The 16,342-nt window shown below is 40.7% G+C and overlaps 1 protein-coding gene across 3 annotated transcripts; it reads left to right on the top strand.

The window, feature by feature from the left end:
- The first annotated feature begins 488 nt into the window (after positions 1 to 488).
- Positions 489 to 16,342, top strand: LOC121147116 (alcohol dehydrogenase 1-like). 3 transcript variants are annotated; one of them, XM_040966846.1, is made up of 9 exons: positions 489 to 506; positions 6,810 to 6,911; positions 7,478 to 7,616; positions 8,690 to 8,777; positions 8,874 to 9,090; positions 11,335 to 11,595; positions 13,079 to 13,214; positions 14,047 to 14,185; positions 16,183 to 16,342. In XM_040966846.1, exons 1-9 carry the CDS (start codon positions 489 to 491, stop codon positions 16,205 to 16,207), a joined length of 1,125 nt encoding a protein of 374 aa, XP_040822780.1. In that variant the 3' UTR covers positions 16,208 to 16,342. The 3 variants fall into 3 exon arrangements, with proteins under 3 accessions (XP_040822780.1, XP_040822781.1, XP_040822782.1); XM_040966847.1 differs by having other exon boundaries at positions 11,335 to 11,599; positions 13,083 to 13,214; XM_040966848.1 differs by lacking the exon at positions 489 to 506 and having other exon boundaries at positions 6,804 to 6,911.

Genomic DNA, 16,342 nt, shown 5'->3' with positions numbered 1-16,342 from the left:
ATCAAGACTCACTCATTGGCTCATTCTGTCCTACTTAATTGGTGCTGCTGCTTTTCTCCTCCTTCCCAGTTGCAGCCTGCAGATTCAAAGTTCAGACTTGGAGCAGACAAGGAGAAACAGTACTCTAAATTATCTTAGTGGGATTGAAAGAGGAGACACATGGACACACACATAAAAATATATGTATTCAAATGTATGTGTAGGGAAACGGTTAACCTAATAACAACAACTTGTAATCAGCAGAGCAAATTGCAAAATGAAGGTTTGGAATCCAGGTTTTGAGTTCTGTTTTTCTGATTTGATTTGGTGTGAGACTAAGCTGATGGGCGTGGTTAGAAATTCAAATCACAAATCATGTGCGAATTTGATGACACATGAGCAAACAAAACATCTGTGCAATATATTTGCTTCATGTACTTGTGCAAGCAAGAAGTCCACAAGAATTTGCCAGTCTCCTGGTCTGCAGAGAACTCGAACTCAGAAACAACATGAGCACAGCAGGAAAAGTAAGCAAAACAATTTGTCTGTTGGCAACACAGTCTCTTATAAAGGATATGACACTGATGAGCAATTTAAAATTCATGTCTAAATTAGAAGGGATATATATGCTGAAATAGAATGGGAAATATATCCTATATTTACATTGAGTGCTGCACTGTAATGGAAAAAAATTATTTCAAATATCTTTCAGTAAAATGCATATGATCTACTTACATTGATTTTACTCATATACGAAACAAGTTTGTAATAATGTGATAGATTATTCTAAGACAATTATACCTAATGTGAAACTTTATAATTGGAAGTCTTTAATTACAAAGGGAGCTATGTTAAAGTTGGCAGTTATCTGAATTTTATTTTTGAGGATGTCTACATATTTGAGAATGATGCATTCCCCAGTGGACCACTGATTAGTGTGAGTAGGATCAATGAATATGGGGATAGATGAAACGATTGTTTTCAAGTTTCTTTTTCTTTTTCCTGTATCTGGGGAAACAGAGAGAGAAGGGAAGAAGCTGCAACCAGCATCCTAACTGCATCAGTACACAGGGATGGGGAACAACCACCTGATCATCCCTGTATCCCTGATGTGGAGCATGCTCCAAGGCTTCTGCTCATGTGGTTTTGAGAGTTCAGAAATGCTATTAATTTCATTGCTCCAAGCATGAAGTAGTATTTCAAAGATTCATTGGCTGACATAGTACACATTAGAGTGTCCATTCAGCCAGGTATTTGCTATCAGCAATCAGTTGGGGGACTTGTAAATTTGTCTGTCATCCATCCTCTACAGACGCCAGTGGATTGAAATATCCTCCATGAGCTTCTGCACACGGCCCACAGCTTTGTCAAGCAGCTGAGGACGCCCAGTTCTGATACATGCAGTCCACAGTCAGATCATAGATCCTGTGATTCTACCCATGTTTATTTCATTCAGTTCTCAGTCCAACAGTTCAGCTGGGGGATACTGAAGGAAACCATGTCTGAAGTGATCTGAGATATGACATTTTGAATGCTAGCCAGTGTTGGGTCATTAATCCATCATTCACATAAGCCTGCACACAGGGTGGTTGCAGTTGCTGGTTAAGTTCTTGTCCAGTCCCATTTCTTATGGGAAACAATGGGTGTTGTGGCCCAGGCAACCCTGCCCACCGCACACCTGGCTTTCACATACACCAATGGGAACTGCAGAACAGTCAGAGTAACCCACACTTGGCCTGCTTGCAGCATGATTGCTGCATGTATCAGTCCATTCAGTAGACTGGTCTGATCTGGGCCGCATCCCATTTGGCTTTTGTACACATAAAAGGGTGCTGTAGTGTTGCCTTGTCTACAGTTTCCCTACTAGGCTTACTCCAAGTACTGGATATTGTGCTTTTCAGGTGGTTCTACAGTCTAGCTTGTCAGGACTTGCCCCCATTCCCAGCACTTGTTAGCTGACTCTGTGGCAAACCCAGACTAGCCTGCACTTATTCTGCCTCATGCATGCAGCAGTCGATACAGTAGATTAGCACAGCCTGGCTCTGCCCTAACTTGCTCATATCTACCCAAAGGTGTTGCAGCCCTGCCTAGCCTGATCTACCCCAGGTTCCGGTTCTCACACTCATCAGTGGGAGCAGATGCCCAGCAGTGGAGTCCACACTGGCCCCTACAGACTCACCCTGTCCCAGCCTCCCGCAGGTTTATATATGCTGGTGTGTGCTGTAGCCCGGTTCTTCCTATTCGGCTCCCAGTTTCAACTCATGCTGGTGGATGCTAAAGCCTAGCACAGCCAGTCCCCCTAATGTGAACTGGCTGGTATTGTGGGCCATCGGTCCTATCATGCACCCTGTCCTGGTTCTCAGAGGTGCCAGTGAGTTTTTATGAACTGGCCCTGAATAGTCTTTCCCTGAAATTGAGCCACATGTTAGCCAGTGGTTGTTGCAACCTGGCCTGGACTTGGCTGCTCCCAGCCTTGATTCTTGAACACACCTGCAGGAAGTGCATCCTGAAAGATGCTCCTCTATCAGATCACCTCACAATGGCAGATCTCACTCACACAGATGGGTCCTTGGCCTAGCCTAATTTGGTCCACTTTCTGTCCTCACAGCAACAGTGGCCTTGTCCAATTGTACCACACCCTTTCCAGTTCTTACCATTGGGTGCTACAGCCCAGCCACACCTGGTCCATAGCCAGACCCAGCTCTTGCATGGTCCAGCAGGTCCCAAGACCTAGCCCAGCATCTCCTACACCCACCCTGGCTTTCATGAGCACCAGCGGGTGCAGGAGTAAAGCCACAGTCTGGCACACCCCAGACCTAGGGACACATCCCATACCCATGCCAAGGGACACTGCAGTCATGTCCAGCACAGATCACCACACCCATTTCTGGTTCTCACAGTCACCAGTTTGAACTACTACCCAGCCAGGGTGTCCCCTTAGCTGCCCAACCAGGCCTACTCCTAGCCCAGATCTTGTGCATGCCAGTGATTGCTCTGAGCTGGATTGGCACAACCCTTCCTTCATCTTGGCCTTTGCTATCAGATGCTGTAGCCTGGTCTGTCCTGGCCTACACCCAGTCACAACTCGCACTGGTGGGTGCTACAGCCTATGCAAGTCCAGTCTGTTCTCATCCCTGGCTCATGCAAACTGGTTAGTATGATAGCCTAGCCCAGCATGACCCATATTCTTCCAGACTCTTGCACATACCAGTGTCCTAAGATTTGGCCTGGACTTGCCCATCTGCACTCACTCCCAGAACCAACCTACAACTTGCTGACAAGTGGATCTACCTTGCCTGGCCTGACTAACACCCAGGCATGAATCACATGCTCTCCAGTGGGAGATACAGCCTACCAGGAAATTTTCCCAAGTTCCCCACCAGGCCTACTCTCAGACCCAGGTCTCACATGTGTTGGTGGTTACTAGGCCCTTACCTGACATAGCCTGCTCCTTCTTTCTCGGCCTTTGTATGAACTGCTGGATTTGTGGTCTGGTCTGCCACACACCCTATCTTTGGTGTGCTTGTGGGTGCTGCAGCACGTACCTGACTGGTTCCCAACCCTAGTACCCATGAGTGTTACAACCTTACGTGGTAATGCCTAAATTAGTCCACCTCCACCCCCCAAATCTTTAGCAAACCAGCAGAAACTGCAGTTCCATAGGAATGGGATCAGGTGTCCCCTACAGATTCTGCCCTTAGACCTGACCTCTCACCTGCTGGTCAGTGTCGTGCCCAGCCATGACACTCACTGGAAGATATTGTGATTTAGCCATGCCAGGTAGGCCCACAAACCTAACTTAAGTGTGCACTGCTGGGTAGTAGTCAGCACTGGTCAGTACTGGCTAGAACAGCTCTGGTTTCCCACATGGGCAGGTGCATTGGTCTGACCCAGAAAGTTTCCCCAGCTTCACTCTCCAAGCTGCTTGGTCTCAGTCCTTTCACTTACTGATGGAAGTCCCTCAGAAGTCCTCATCTACAACATACTCCCTCAGTGGTCCTCCTTCCCACACATACCCTCACTCCCTTCCCTGACCAATCCACAGTCCCTGCACTTGGGAGCTAATGGTTTTCCATTATAGTCTTCTGAAGCCCATTCTTCCAGTGGGGTGGTATGCTGGCCTGGAGTTCTGCCGCCCACAGGGACCCAAGCGACTGGCATACATGCTGGACTGGCAGCCTACACCTTTACCCACCCAAGATTAAAGAACATTCAGTTCCCCAAGCTTCGTCCACCAAAACAAAACAACAAACCTGCATTTTGATTGATAGTTATCCTCTACCCTTTCCCCATACCACCTAGGGCCAAACAATCAGGAAATCACCAGGCTCACTCTGCTTACAAGGGTGTGAGACCGAAGGTCCTCTCAGGATCCTGCAAAAGCCATCTCACAGGTCCCAGTCCCCTGCATGCTTGCACCCAGCCACCGTGAACCAACCCGCCGCACCAGTGTAGGTCATGCACCCACACCAGCACCGAAAGTCCATAATTCCAATGTGCTAGTCTTTGTAATCATACTACTTCGCTGACTTCGGGGGCTTAAGGGTGACATTATATGAGAATTTCATTCAGAAGACTTTGAAATATCTTTTAAATATATTATCTCTTCCACAAGTATTTTATCTCAGAGCATTAGGATCAACATATTAGAAGAAGGCAATTTTAATTTGTAATTTCTACCAAATTCCAAATGGAAAGTTTTTTCTCCACATAAAATCAGCATGATTTTACAGAAAATAAAAACTCACAAAACCCAAGTCTCTTACTAATGCTAGGCACAAACACAGTTGGTTTTAAATCTAAAGGTTCTAACATTTCCAAACAAAAGGCCTTGATCAATAACGAAGGTTGGAGGCACATAATAAGTTGATTGTCAGTGTTCCTAATCTGTCTTATTTTATTTCCATTATTACTCATGAGTATTTACAACAGCATTTTCTATTTAAGTAAAAATAATTAGGAAAAATCCTTAAGTTTAGTCATGCACAGCTTAGAAAAAAATCTTAAGCTGACACAGCAAAAGTGTAAAGAACTACAATAATAAAATTACACATGAAGAAATGGGACATCTAGCAATCCTGTCCTCTCAGGTACACAACAATCACTCAGCCTACTGATAGTGCTTCCTGTATGTTACACACATTTGCTTTCAGTTTCCTCAGATGGAAAATAACATTGACGTAATACAGTAGTCGTGAGAGATTAATAAATTAATACTGTCAAGCACTTAGAATAATGGCTGGTACATAGAATAAGTTATTACATGTTGGTCATTTCTATTATTGCTGGTGTTGCTGAACATTTTGTTGACTTTTCACCACTACAAGGAGAGGAAGTTTTCAATTCTCTAGGATCCACTATTCTTGACTTTAGAAAATTGCTCCCTAAATCAGCTGAGCTTCAGTCTTTTCATTCCAAAATTAAGGCAAAACAATGCAATTATACTCTTCGTTCTTAAATCTTAATTCTTAAAGATGAAGCTTGTAACTCATTACAAAACACAATGTAAGTGCCTCTGATTATCAAGACCTCAATATTATTAGTGTGTCAATGTCAAGTACTCTTCTGTTTATTGACTCCTTTGAGAAGCTGTTAGAGAGAGAGAGACCAGCCAACCCTGGTACCGTCTCAAACACCACAGCAAGGTAGCTGAAGTCAGGATCTCAATCCAGGCCTCTCACATGTGTGGCAGGAAACAAACTCAAGGCAACAGCACTGTTTCTTAAGGTCTGTGTTATCAGGAAGCTGGGGTCAGGTGCTAGAGGGAGGTATTGAACCCAGGTCCTCTGATGCGGCATGTGGGCTTCTGAATTGGTGGCTTCATTACTGGATCAAACACCCATCACAAAATTTATTTTGACACTGATGATAGACAACATACTCCATAGTAGAACCATTTGAAGCATAAATTAGGAAAACAAACTCTCAGAAGAATAAATTTCAATTAAATTCTTGACATATTTGCAATTATATTAACTCTCTTTCAAGAAAGCTCACAACTGTGTTTGTTTTACCAGAGTCAGTTTCAGGAGTTTCAACTTCTTAAATAATTAATATCATAGAAAGAACAAATTACATGTGTTTCAGATGTCAAGTTCTAAGAATATAACCATACTTCCTTCTCTTCTTCTGCTTCTCTGAATCTCCCTCATTGCTTTCTTCCATTTTTATTTAATATTGACAAAACATAATTTCAACCCACAATATGTGCACATGCAAACAAAATACTGTGAGCACAAATCTTGCCCAACAGTCTCTACACATAAATAACAAAAGTAACAACTCAAAGTGTTAAATCACTCATGCAAATACAGAGAATGAAGATGTGCTCAAGAGGGAGAATCAAGAATAGGCAAATAAAGAAAGAGAAGTCATCCTGATCAATGACCCAAGATCATACACATAACATCAGATCCTTTTGTTTTAAGCAGAAAATTAAGCAATGAAATAACAGCTTTTACGTGAATGTAGGCTGACTTTCAAAAAATGATTCTTAGAGTTTCATGTACAAAACAGTATTTGTGCATACGGTAGTAGCAATCAGGAACGACCAGAAATAAGCACTCTTGGTGGGGGAAAATCAAACAAATGATGCCTTTGGTGAATATATTCCTGTTTCTCTCAATATCATAGCAGAGTGTTTCTCTCTCCTTATAGTATTGCTTTGAATATGGTTTTCAAAAAGCTTTTTAAATTTTCTTTGTTCATTGCTGTGATACACTTCTTAGGATTCAAACATGAGACCAGATACTACATGCAGGTTGAGGAGAATCACAATCCCTGCTCTTAGACTGGGGGAAATGGCATCATCCTTCTGCTTGACTTTCCAGGTAATAAAATGCAAGGCAGCTGTGCTATGGGAGAAAAACAAGCCCTTTTCCATCGAGGAGGTGGAGGTCGCACCACCTAAGGCCCATGAAGTTCGTATTAAGGTGAACCACTTTTTATACTTCAATAGAATTTTACATGCAAAACTTCCAGAAGATATTAAATGGAAAATTTTTAAAAATACATTCAACAACATTGAATACATGTTTTTTCAGGCAACAGAATTGCATTTGCAATTAAGGAAAGATAAATACTTGCTTTTAATCTTTTTAAAACTGAGCAAGAGCATGTATAGTGAAAGTCTACAATGTTAAAGAAAATGTATGTATTTATAGAAAGAAAGGATGCATGATTTCAAAATTGACTACCACTGGGTATTTCCATGAGCTAATGCACAATTTACATTTATACAAAACTCATACATTCCTGTACACTAGGTGAGACATATATGTCAGGATAAATTATTTCACAGAATATTCCAAATGACTTACTTAAGGGAATGAAGGCAGACTAGGCACAAAAGGCTTTAGATTCACCTTCAGACTCAACTGAATTGTAATTGGGAAAAGTAGGGATTATTAGTAAAACTCCTTAGAAGTACACCTCCATGACATGACACAATCCATCTGAGGATCACACCCTCCTCTGAATCTACTCTTTCTCTCTTTAGATGGTGGCCACTGGAATCTGCCGCTCAGACGACCACGTGGTTAGTGGAAGCATTGTCTCTCCTCTCCCTATTATTCTAGGCCATGAGGCAGCTGGCATTGTGGAGAGCATAGGTGAAGGCGTGACAACTGTAAAACCAGGTAAAGAATTCACACTCAGAGACGGTGCCTTAGTTTTAGATCCCAAGAGCATCCAGGTCAAAGAACACACTGAGGACATGATAGAGAAGACAACTTGCCCAAGTTCACTAGTGAGCTGCTTTCTTCTTTCCTTCTGCCTAACTTGGGCATATATATGCGTTCAGGCACTCAGGCACTCTCTTCTGCAGTAATTATGTTTTGAGCATCTCCTAGAGGCCAAGTCACTTGGAAAAGTCAAGAATTGGTTATCAACATTCTCATTTTCACTATAATCCAGGCTACAGCAGATTATCCAGTCTCCTCAACATGTAATGGAACTATGACAGCCCACTTGAAACTAAATTAATACTTCTGGAGAAAAGACTTAGGCTTGAATTAATGAAAGAGTAAGTGAAATTGTGTGTGTAGAGTCCCCAGCAGAAATCAGGGAGTGTAAAAGTGAAGTATTACTATAGTGGAAGTTATTTCTAAATCTGTGTTGATTCTCACATTTGAATTTCCTGTTTGGAGTATCCAGGCACCATTAAACACACTACTGATAAAAAAAGAAAAAGAAAACCTTTGTTAAACTGACTAATGAGAGCTGGGATTAAAACTTATGTCTTGGGCCCGGCGCGGTGGCGCAAGAGGTTGAGTCCTCGCCTTGCACGCCCAGGATCCCATATGGGCACCGGTTCTAATCCCGGCAGCCCCGCTTCCCTTCCAGCTCCCTGCCTGTGGCCCGGGAAAGCAGTCGAGGACGGCCCAAAGCTTTGGGAACCTGCACCCGCGTGGGAGACCCGGAAGAGGCTCCTGGCTTCGGATCGGCATAGTATCGGCCCGTTGCGCTCACTTGGGGAGTGAATCATCGGATGGAAGATCTTCCTCTCTGTCTCTCCTCTCTGTATATCCGCCTTTCCAATGAAAAAATAATAAAAATAAATCTTTAAAAAAAAAAAAAAAAAACTTATGTCTTGCAGGTTTAAAAAAAAGAAAGCCAAACCTATAATACATACTTTGTGATGTAAACTTTTTGATCATGCTTTATTAACTCCTGGGTAAAAACCCAAGAACTTGTTTTTTTGCCTCTCCAGGTGATAAAGTCATTCCGCTCTTTAATCCCCAGTGTGGAAAATGCAGAGTTTGTAAACATCCGGAGAGCAATTTCTGCTTGAAAAATGAGTATGTTTCTGACACTCCCCTTGCACAGCAATCTGTTGACATATTGATTATGCTCCTGTCTCATGTCCTTGTGTGTTTCTGTCTTGCTCTGCACAGTTTGGTCCAGCGGGGGACACTGATTGATGGTACCAGAAGGTTTACCTGTAAGGGAAAGCCTATCTATCACTTTCTGGGCACCAGCACCTTCTCCCAGTACACAGTGGTGGATGAGATTTCAGTAGCCAAAATTGATGCAGCTGCACCGCTGGAGAAAGTCTGCCTCATTGGCTGCGGATTTTCCACTGGTTATGGGTCGGCAGTCAAAGTTGCCAAGGTAGGAATGACACTGGCCAGTAAAACCAGTTCTATTCAAACTATCAGGAAACAAACGGGGAAGCCATTTCTGACAGGAATTAGAGGTTCTTCTTCAAACTTCAGTGGTGGTAGTGGTGGATATGAATAGAACTCTAGCCCTGGAAGAAATATGCGAGCATGTCCTCGAAAACTAAACTGTTTCAGTACAGTTGTAAAAATGGTTCAGTTATTGATAGTTAAGAAAGAATAAGCTTCATTTTCAATAATTATAATTTAACTAGCATTTATTATTGATTAAATATTAGGTTCTGGGACTCTCTGAATCATAATTTTAGAAATAAAAATCAACCATCTATACACACTTGGCATAGCTGGCTCTGTTAGCCTCGGAGGCAATGGGAGGCCCTGAAGTCTTCATGTCAGTGCTTGAAAGGGGAAGCCTGTCTTCAGAGATGCTCTTGAGGACATCTCATTTTCTCTTAGCAGAATTAATTATTTGCAGTAGATTCTAAAAGCTTTCCTGCAACCTACCATAGAAAGGTCACTTACATTTGGATTTCTAAGAAGCAGGAAGTGAAGTTTGATTGATATTCATTCAACTGAAATGGGATTTCACTATCACATTTCCTCCTCATCATGAGCGCGCGCACACACACATATTTATTAAGTGACAAATCTCTAGTAGAATTCTAATCTTTTTCCCCTGAAGGGTTTAAAGTCTAGTATTAGGCTCATTTTTGAAATTGTGATCCAGAGACATAAAGCTATTTGCCATATTTTTGATTGCTGATTTAAAAAGTGTGAAGATGAGAATATTTTCCTAAGATCTCCTGCTGATTTTAAATCAAAATACATAATTAGAAACACCTTCAAATTATAATCATAAAACCTACTTTTTGCCAGATATAACAGGAGGTGATTTCATTGCTTGTGGCATTGTTTTTGAACTTATTTGTTCTTGTTTATTGGAAAGACAGAGTGACAGAGACAGAAAGGGAAGTCTTCCACTCACTAGGCCCTTCAACCCACAAATGCACACACTATTAAGGCTTGACAAGGCTAGGCCAAAGGCCCAGTCTTTTCCAAGTCAAGAGTTGCCAATAGAAGTGTCCAGGAACAAAACTGGACACCTGCTGTACGCCAATGTGTAAATTAGCAGGAAGTCAAAAGAAGAGCTGGGACTCTATTCCAGGCACTCCAGCAGGGAATGTGGATGTGCTAAGTGTCCACCCTTACTCTGGCATGCAAGAGTGTTTGCTGAATGAAAGTAAATGAAGACTAACAAGAATATATAACAATAAAAATAACTGGGCCAAAGGGGCATTTTATCCACTCTGAAAAATGACGAGAGAATACTAAGACAGGCTCATTAAATTTTTCCTAGGCAATTAAATCAATTTAGAGCATGACTTTCCAAAAATCACTGTGACTTTAGTCCCAGATGCCTGGTGCCATTGCTTACTCACTTTTAACACATGATATAAGTGAGCCTACACAGAGACCAGAAGCTAAGGGTAAATCATATTAATGCATTTTGGTCAACACCTAAAATCAATGACATATTTTCATTGCATTATTGCTAGGTTCTGAGCATTTAAACTCAAAGATCAGATTAATGAAGAGCACATTGGTCTCAAGGTGTGTTCCTTAAGTGTTTTATGCTGAATTTCCCCCGTTGTTTAGGCTTTGCTTTAAAACAAGATTAATTTGGTTATGTTTCACAGCTAACTTTACTTCTTGTTTTACTGTGAATGAACCAAAAGGAAGTTAATTCTTGAGGGTGTGATTGTGTCATTTTCAGTCTTTGGGCATGACCTTGTCCACATATTTCATTTCCCAAAACTGCTTGCATGTGTGTATGAGGTACTGAAACATTGATGACAATGGATTTGAGCCATTGAGGGTCTCATCATGACTGCAGTCATTGATATTGTGATCATCCAAATCACTGGTTCCTAGCTTGGATTCCAGCTGTACTCTCTTGGAGGTAGACATACGGATTTAATTGACACAGCTCTTACTTAGGCACTGGGTTTTTTGGAAAAAAAAATAAACACCCCCAAATAAGTCTTAAATACAGGAAAGTGTGAACAACTAACTAGTTTAACATACTCCAGATAGACATGAAGCAAGAAGAGGTTTGCACAGTGGGTTTGATGGAAGACTATGAGGAGCTGCTAGTAACAGACATGGTATGGCACTTCACAGCTTAGTTTTTGAATAAGTGTCACTTAATCCATTTTTGCCTTTTCTGAAAACACAGGTCACCCCAGGGTCGACCTGTGCTGTGTTTGGTCTGGGAGGAGTTGGCCTCTCTGTTATTATGGGCTGTAAAGCAGCTGGGGCAGCCAGGATCATTGGGGTGGACATCAACAAAGACAAGTTTCCAAAGGCCAAAGAGGTCGGTGCCACTGAGTGCATTAACCCTCAAGACTATAAGAAGCCCATCCACGAAGTGATACAGGAAATGAGCGACGGAGGTGTGGACTTTTCATTTGAAGTGATTGGTCGGCTTGACACCATGGTATGTACTAAAATATACCTTGAGATTACCACTTCCACAATCTGGAAGCTGCTTTAAGCAAAAAAATATATCATATATTAAGATTTACTAGAATGATGAAAGCCAATTTTTTGCCTCTATTTCTTTGATCTGGACTGTTTCATTTATTGTTAGGAGAAATTTTTCACTTAAGCATCCCATGGAAAATCATAGCCTTAATATAACATTGTATCTTCACAGAAACAGCACAAAGCCCAGCACTGTACACACCAGGATCAATGTGTTCAACTTACAAGTTAACAGGTTTTATTGGGCCACAAGTTTCCATTTTGGTTATGGATGACATGACACAATGTGGGTGAAACACTTATAACATATAAATGACAGCTGCTTGTTACTGTTTTAAAGTTTCTGTTCCTAATCTTCAGTAATAACATTTATAATATACATAATTTTACTTCCATATAAATTCAAATGTCATCAGTAGCCTCAGGGCACATTTCAGTTCTAAGTCATCTAACCTGAATTCTTTAGATTCCTACATTTGAAGTTCCCAGGGACCACACATCTCCACTGTTGAAGTTCTTCAGAAAGTTGCAGCAATATTGGTAACAAGAAGCGAATCTGTAGTTAAGTCTCTACAACTTTGCCGTATACATGAATTAAAGTCTAGGAGAATCCAGCTCTTTCCAGACTGCAGGGTCTTTTTTTCAACATTCCTTTTGCATCATCCCACATGAAAATAGGTTTTGACTGTATTTGAAGGCATCAATTCATAATACCTACCTGTTTTATGGAAAACTATTCTTCAAGTGTCATAGAAGGAGTTAGCATTATGTAACTTGGGGGAACCCAGAGATTTCTTGTTCATCAGAATATGTCCCCAAAAATGATGGGAAGGATGAATTTCTGGATTGTCTTTTAACTTTTCAAAAAAGCAGGTGAAGTTTAAAGCAAAATCAATATACATTTTCAGAAGGTAAAAATTCCACTTTGATATGTCCATTATAGAAATGGATGCAACGCTGATCCATTAGAAAGGGACATGGGAAAATACAAGAAAAACTGTTAATGATATCATAAAGTTATCCGAGTCACAGGCTGAAAATACTCACATAGTAAATCAATATAAAATGAATTAAGAAATTCATACTTTGCCCAACAACCATATGATGATCAAACTGTAATTTTACTTGAGGAAACAGTGTTCATACTTTCCACGATGATAAAAATGTTTTCCAGCATATTAATTTCATAGGAAGGCACAAAATATATACAAACTCATCAATTCATCCTTTCCTTCAAAAATATTTGTTTATGGACATTTTCTACAGCCACAACCTTACAGCACATTCTCTGGCACCATGAGAATTAAGGAAGTCAGGAACATAATCCCTTCTCTACACACTTTCTGGCCTGGTCTATATTACACTATATTACATGAGTTATATTAGGAACTATCCGAGAATCTACTTTAATAATGCTCAATGTGCTTTTATTCCAGACAGCTGCCCTGTTATGCTGCCATGGGTCGTGTGGCACAAGTGTTGTCGTAGGGGTACCCCCGGGTTCAGAAAGCCTCACAGTGAACCCTCTGGAAATACTGACAGGACGCACCTGGAAAGGAGCAATCTTTGGTGGTATGTAGACACAGTCAGGCTTGAAGAGCTGAGTCTAAGAATTTCCCACCTTCTACAACTGACAAGTCAGAGACCCAGCCCTGGGTGCTGACATAGTTGGAGGGCAAGAAGCAACCCTCTCCCCTTCTTTCCTCTGCCCCTTCCATTTACACAGGAGGGAGAAAAAAAAAGAACTGAAATATTAAAAGCACCCACCTTCCTCCACACCTTGACCTCTTCACTATAATCAGAGGCCCCATGTAGATATGCAACAGTCTCACCTATGCAATCAATGACCAATATAAAATCAAATCACAAAAATAAGCAACAAGGTCAGGTTTGAAAAGCAATATAACCAAAAGTAAATTTGATTTCCTCTTGTATGTATACATTCCATTAAGACAGGAAGCAAATGCACAGAGGAAATCCTAAAACAGATTTTCTGGTGACCTCAAAACCTAATCAAGAACTTTCAGCACCACCTCTTCTGATGTTTATGACTACATACATAAAGCATCCACATTCCTAGCAGGACATAGGAAAGCTATAGCTATCGTTCACAACATCATCCATGTCTCAAGGTTAAGCAACTGCTCAATTTGCTCCTTAACCTAGGCCATAATCAACTGTGCCATAATTTCTCCATGAAAGAGTGAAGAACTCAGCCCCCTGGCATAGCCAGGGGGAGTTGAAAAATAAGTAAAACCCTACAGAGGGATGCTAAAGTATTACCTCTCTATTAGGCTCAACAATAGTAGTCTGTATCTGTAATACTTGTATAAAGATTCATTTGATTGTATTGAAAAGTGTATTCTCCTTGTTGCAACTAACAATAATGCTGTCTTCTCTTTAGGCTTTAAGAGTAAGGACTCTGTTCCCAAGCTCGTAGCTGATTTTATGGCTAACAAGTTCCAGTTGGATCCACTAATAACCAAAGTTTTACCCTTTGAAAAAATAAATGAAGGATTTGACCTGCTTCGCACTGGAAAGAGGTAGATTTTAAGCTTCTTGTTGTGGCAGAAGGTGGGCTCGTTTTGAATGAAAATGTGGAAGGCTGAGAAAGCCTTGGAGTGGCATGCTTTTCCTCAATCATTTGAGGTAGAACATCTAAGATTAGGCTGTGAGAAGCTAAGAGTTATTGTTTTGCAGTTCCTGTTGTGCTAAAACCAAATGCCATTGCTTACAGCACATCTGAATGACCAGAACCACTCAGACTTCTGCACAGTAGAGCACTCATCCTTCAGGGAATAGAAGCCATCCTAATTCCATCATGGAGTCACTGAGGCCTCTGGTGGGACACAGAGGCCTCCCATTAATATGTGTACATCTGAATTCCATTCATAATATCCCTAATTTGCATTGTGCTAGTAGGTGCCATTACTGTGCGACTGCCTTCTATACAGATAGTACCAGCATTTAGTCTTAAACATACTGTAATTTTTACCTCTTCTTACACTTGATGGAGACTTTTCACAGAGAAAACTTGTTTTAAGAGGACAAAATGCTATTTGAAATGTAAGCTTAGTTTGGGAAAAGCCAAGTTCCTGTCTTATTTGTACCTTTTAGCTTTAGAACCATCTCATAGCATGAGTTTAGGCACCTGCATTTACATGAGGCACAGCTGGTAACAGCTAATAATAGTGCCCTTCCTCTGGCCCCATTGGCCACAGTGGAGCTTCTTTGCCTGTCTCACACTTACTGTCTTGAAGCTTCCAATGATCAAGGACATTTCTTGGACACTCACATACCATACACTGGATATATCAACAATCTTGACAAAGGAAAGAAATTAGCATGCTTAAATAAGTGTTTCAATAAGTGTCTCATTTTAATTATCTAACATGGCTTTCAACCAGTGCTCACAGGCTCATCCCAACTTCACCATCAAACGGGAAAAGTCAGAGGAGTCACTTGGCCAATTCAGGCAAAGGGTAGGCATGGAGGCCAGAATTCCAAGTTAGATGAACTGCTAGCAAAGCCAGTTTTCTCTCGATTACATCACATTGACTCCTAAGCTCAAAAGCAATGAAGTCCAGTAGATACGAAAGGTTAGTTACCACTGACTAATATCATCATTATTAGGCAGTAAAGTTGATGGCAAACACAAAGCTACTTTAAGAACTTCACAAAAAAATGGTGTCAAATGACATATTTATGTTGGAACCAAAATTACTGCAAATCACAAATTCTTTTATAATAGACAATTTCCTCAAATATTTTGAAGATGCCTGTCTAGACATCATGAAGATAAGAGAGCAGCATTCAGCTTGAAATGAATTTGTTAAGCATGCTTCCATTCTCTTTATGTGAATGCTACATGGGTGATCATACATATTTAATTAAACAGAACCCTGTTAACAAGCAGAGATCCAAAACTATAACTTTCAATATTGATAAGCATAGGGTCACTTGGGCACTTTAATATACTGCTCACAGAAATACTACTGCAGAACAATCGGGTAATTTCCACCAGAAACCTTTAGACACAGAGACACTTTGTCCAATAATTCAACTTTTAGAAGTCAATTTTTCATAGAAAAAGAATGAAAATGGTAACCCACATCTCTGAATATACATATTTTATAGATACATACATATATATGTATATATATATATGAGTAAGAAATTGTTGAATGGCTAACATTAAGGCACTGATTAGATTCTAATCATATTAGAAGTGAAAAATCTATTAAAATCATTTCAATACACTTAGAAATTCTCATACTCTCAGGCTCAGAAAAAGAGAATATAAACTTATATGCATAATGAGACCCTAAATTTTCAACAGAGTAGCAGTAAAATGGGAGAATACTCAAAATAGAACCAGAAGAGAACTGCACTTTTTCTTGTCATGAAAGCACAGGAAGGGAAGGGGAATGGCTGGGAACATAGATTTTCTCTGAGACTTACAGTATGTTCCTTTGATTCTAGTGTGCAAGAGTATGAACTGTCTAAATGTTAAAACACTATCTTTTATTTCCTATTTCAGTATTCGTACCATCCTGACATTTTGAGATCACACAAATGCCTTCCCTGGACACAGTCCTCTGATGCCCGTGCTCTGCATCATCTGCAATACAAGCCACACAGCATTACTTCTACTTCTTCTTTCTGGGAGATGCCTCAATAAACGAGATGTGAAAGCTCTA

The sequence above is a fragment of the Ochotona curzoniae genome, unplaced genomic scaffold (genome assembly GCF_017591425.1).
Source record: "Ochotona curzoniae isolate NIBS_2020 unplaced genomic scaffold, NIBS_Ocur_1.0 scaffold_4506, whole genome shotgun sequence".
In the NCBI taxonomy this organism is placed as follows: Eukaryota; Metazoa; Chordata; class Mammalia; order Lagomorpha; family Ochotonidae; genus Ochotona; species Ochotona curzoniae.
The sequence above is the reverse complement of the archived record's forward strand: the minus strand, read 5'-3'. Positions and strand labels throughout refer to the sequence as shown.

Bases quoted from the DNA above. Each gene is read 5' to 3' on its own strand.
- LOC121147116 (XM_040966846.1), top strand. The intron at 13,215-14,046 runs GTATGTAGACAC...TCTTCTCTTTAG, and splicing joins GAAAGGAGCAATCTTTGGTG to GCTTTAAGAGTAAGGACTCT. The intron at 14,186-16,182 runs GTAGATTTTAAG...TTCCTATTTCAG, and splicing joins CTGCTTCGCACTGGAAAGAG to TATTCGTACCATCCTGACAT.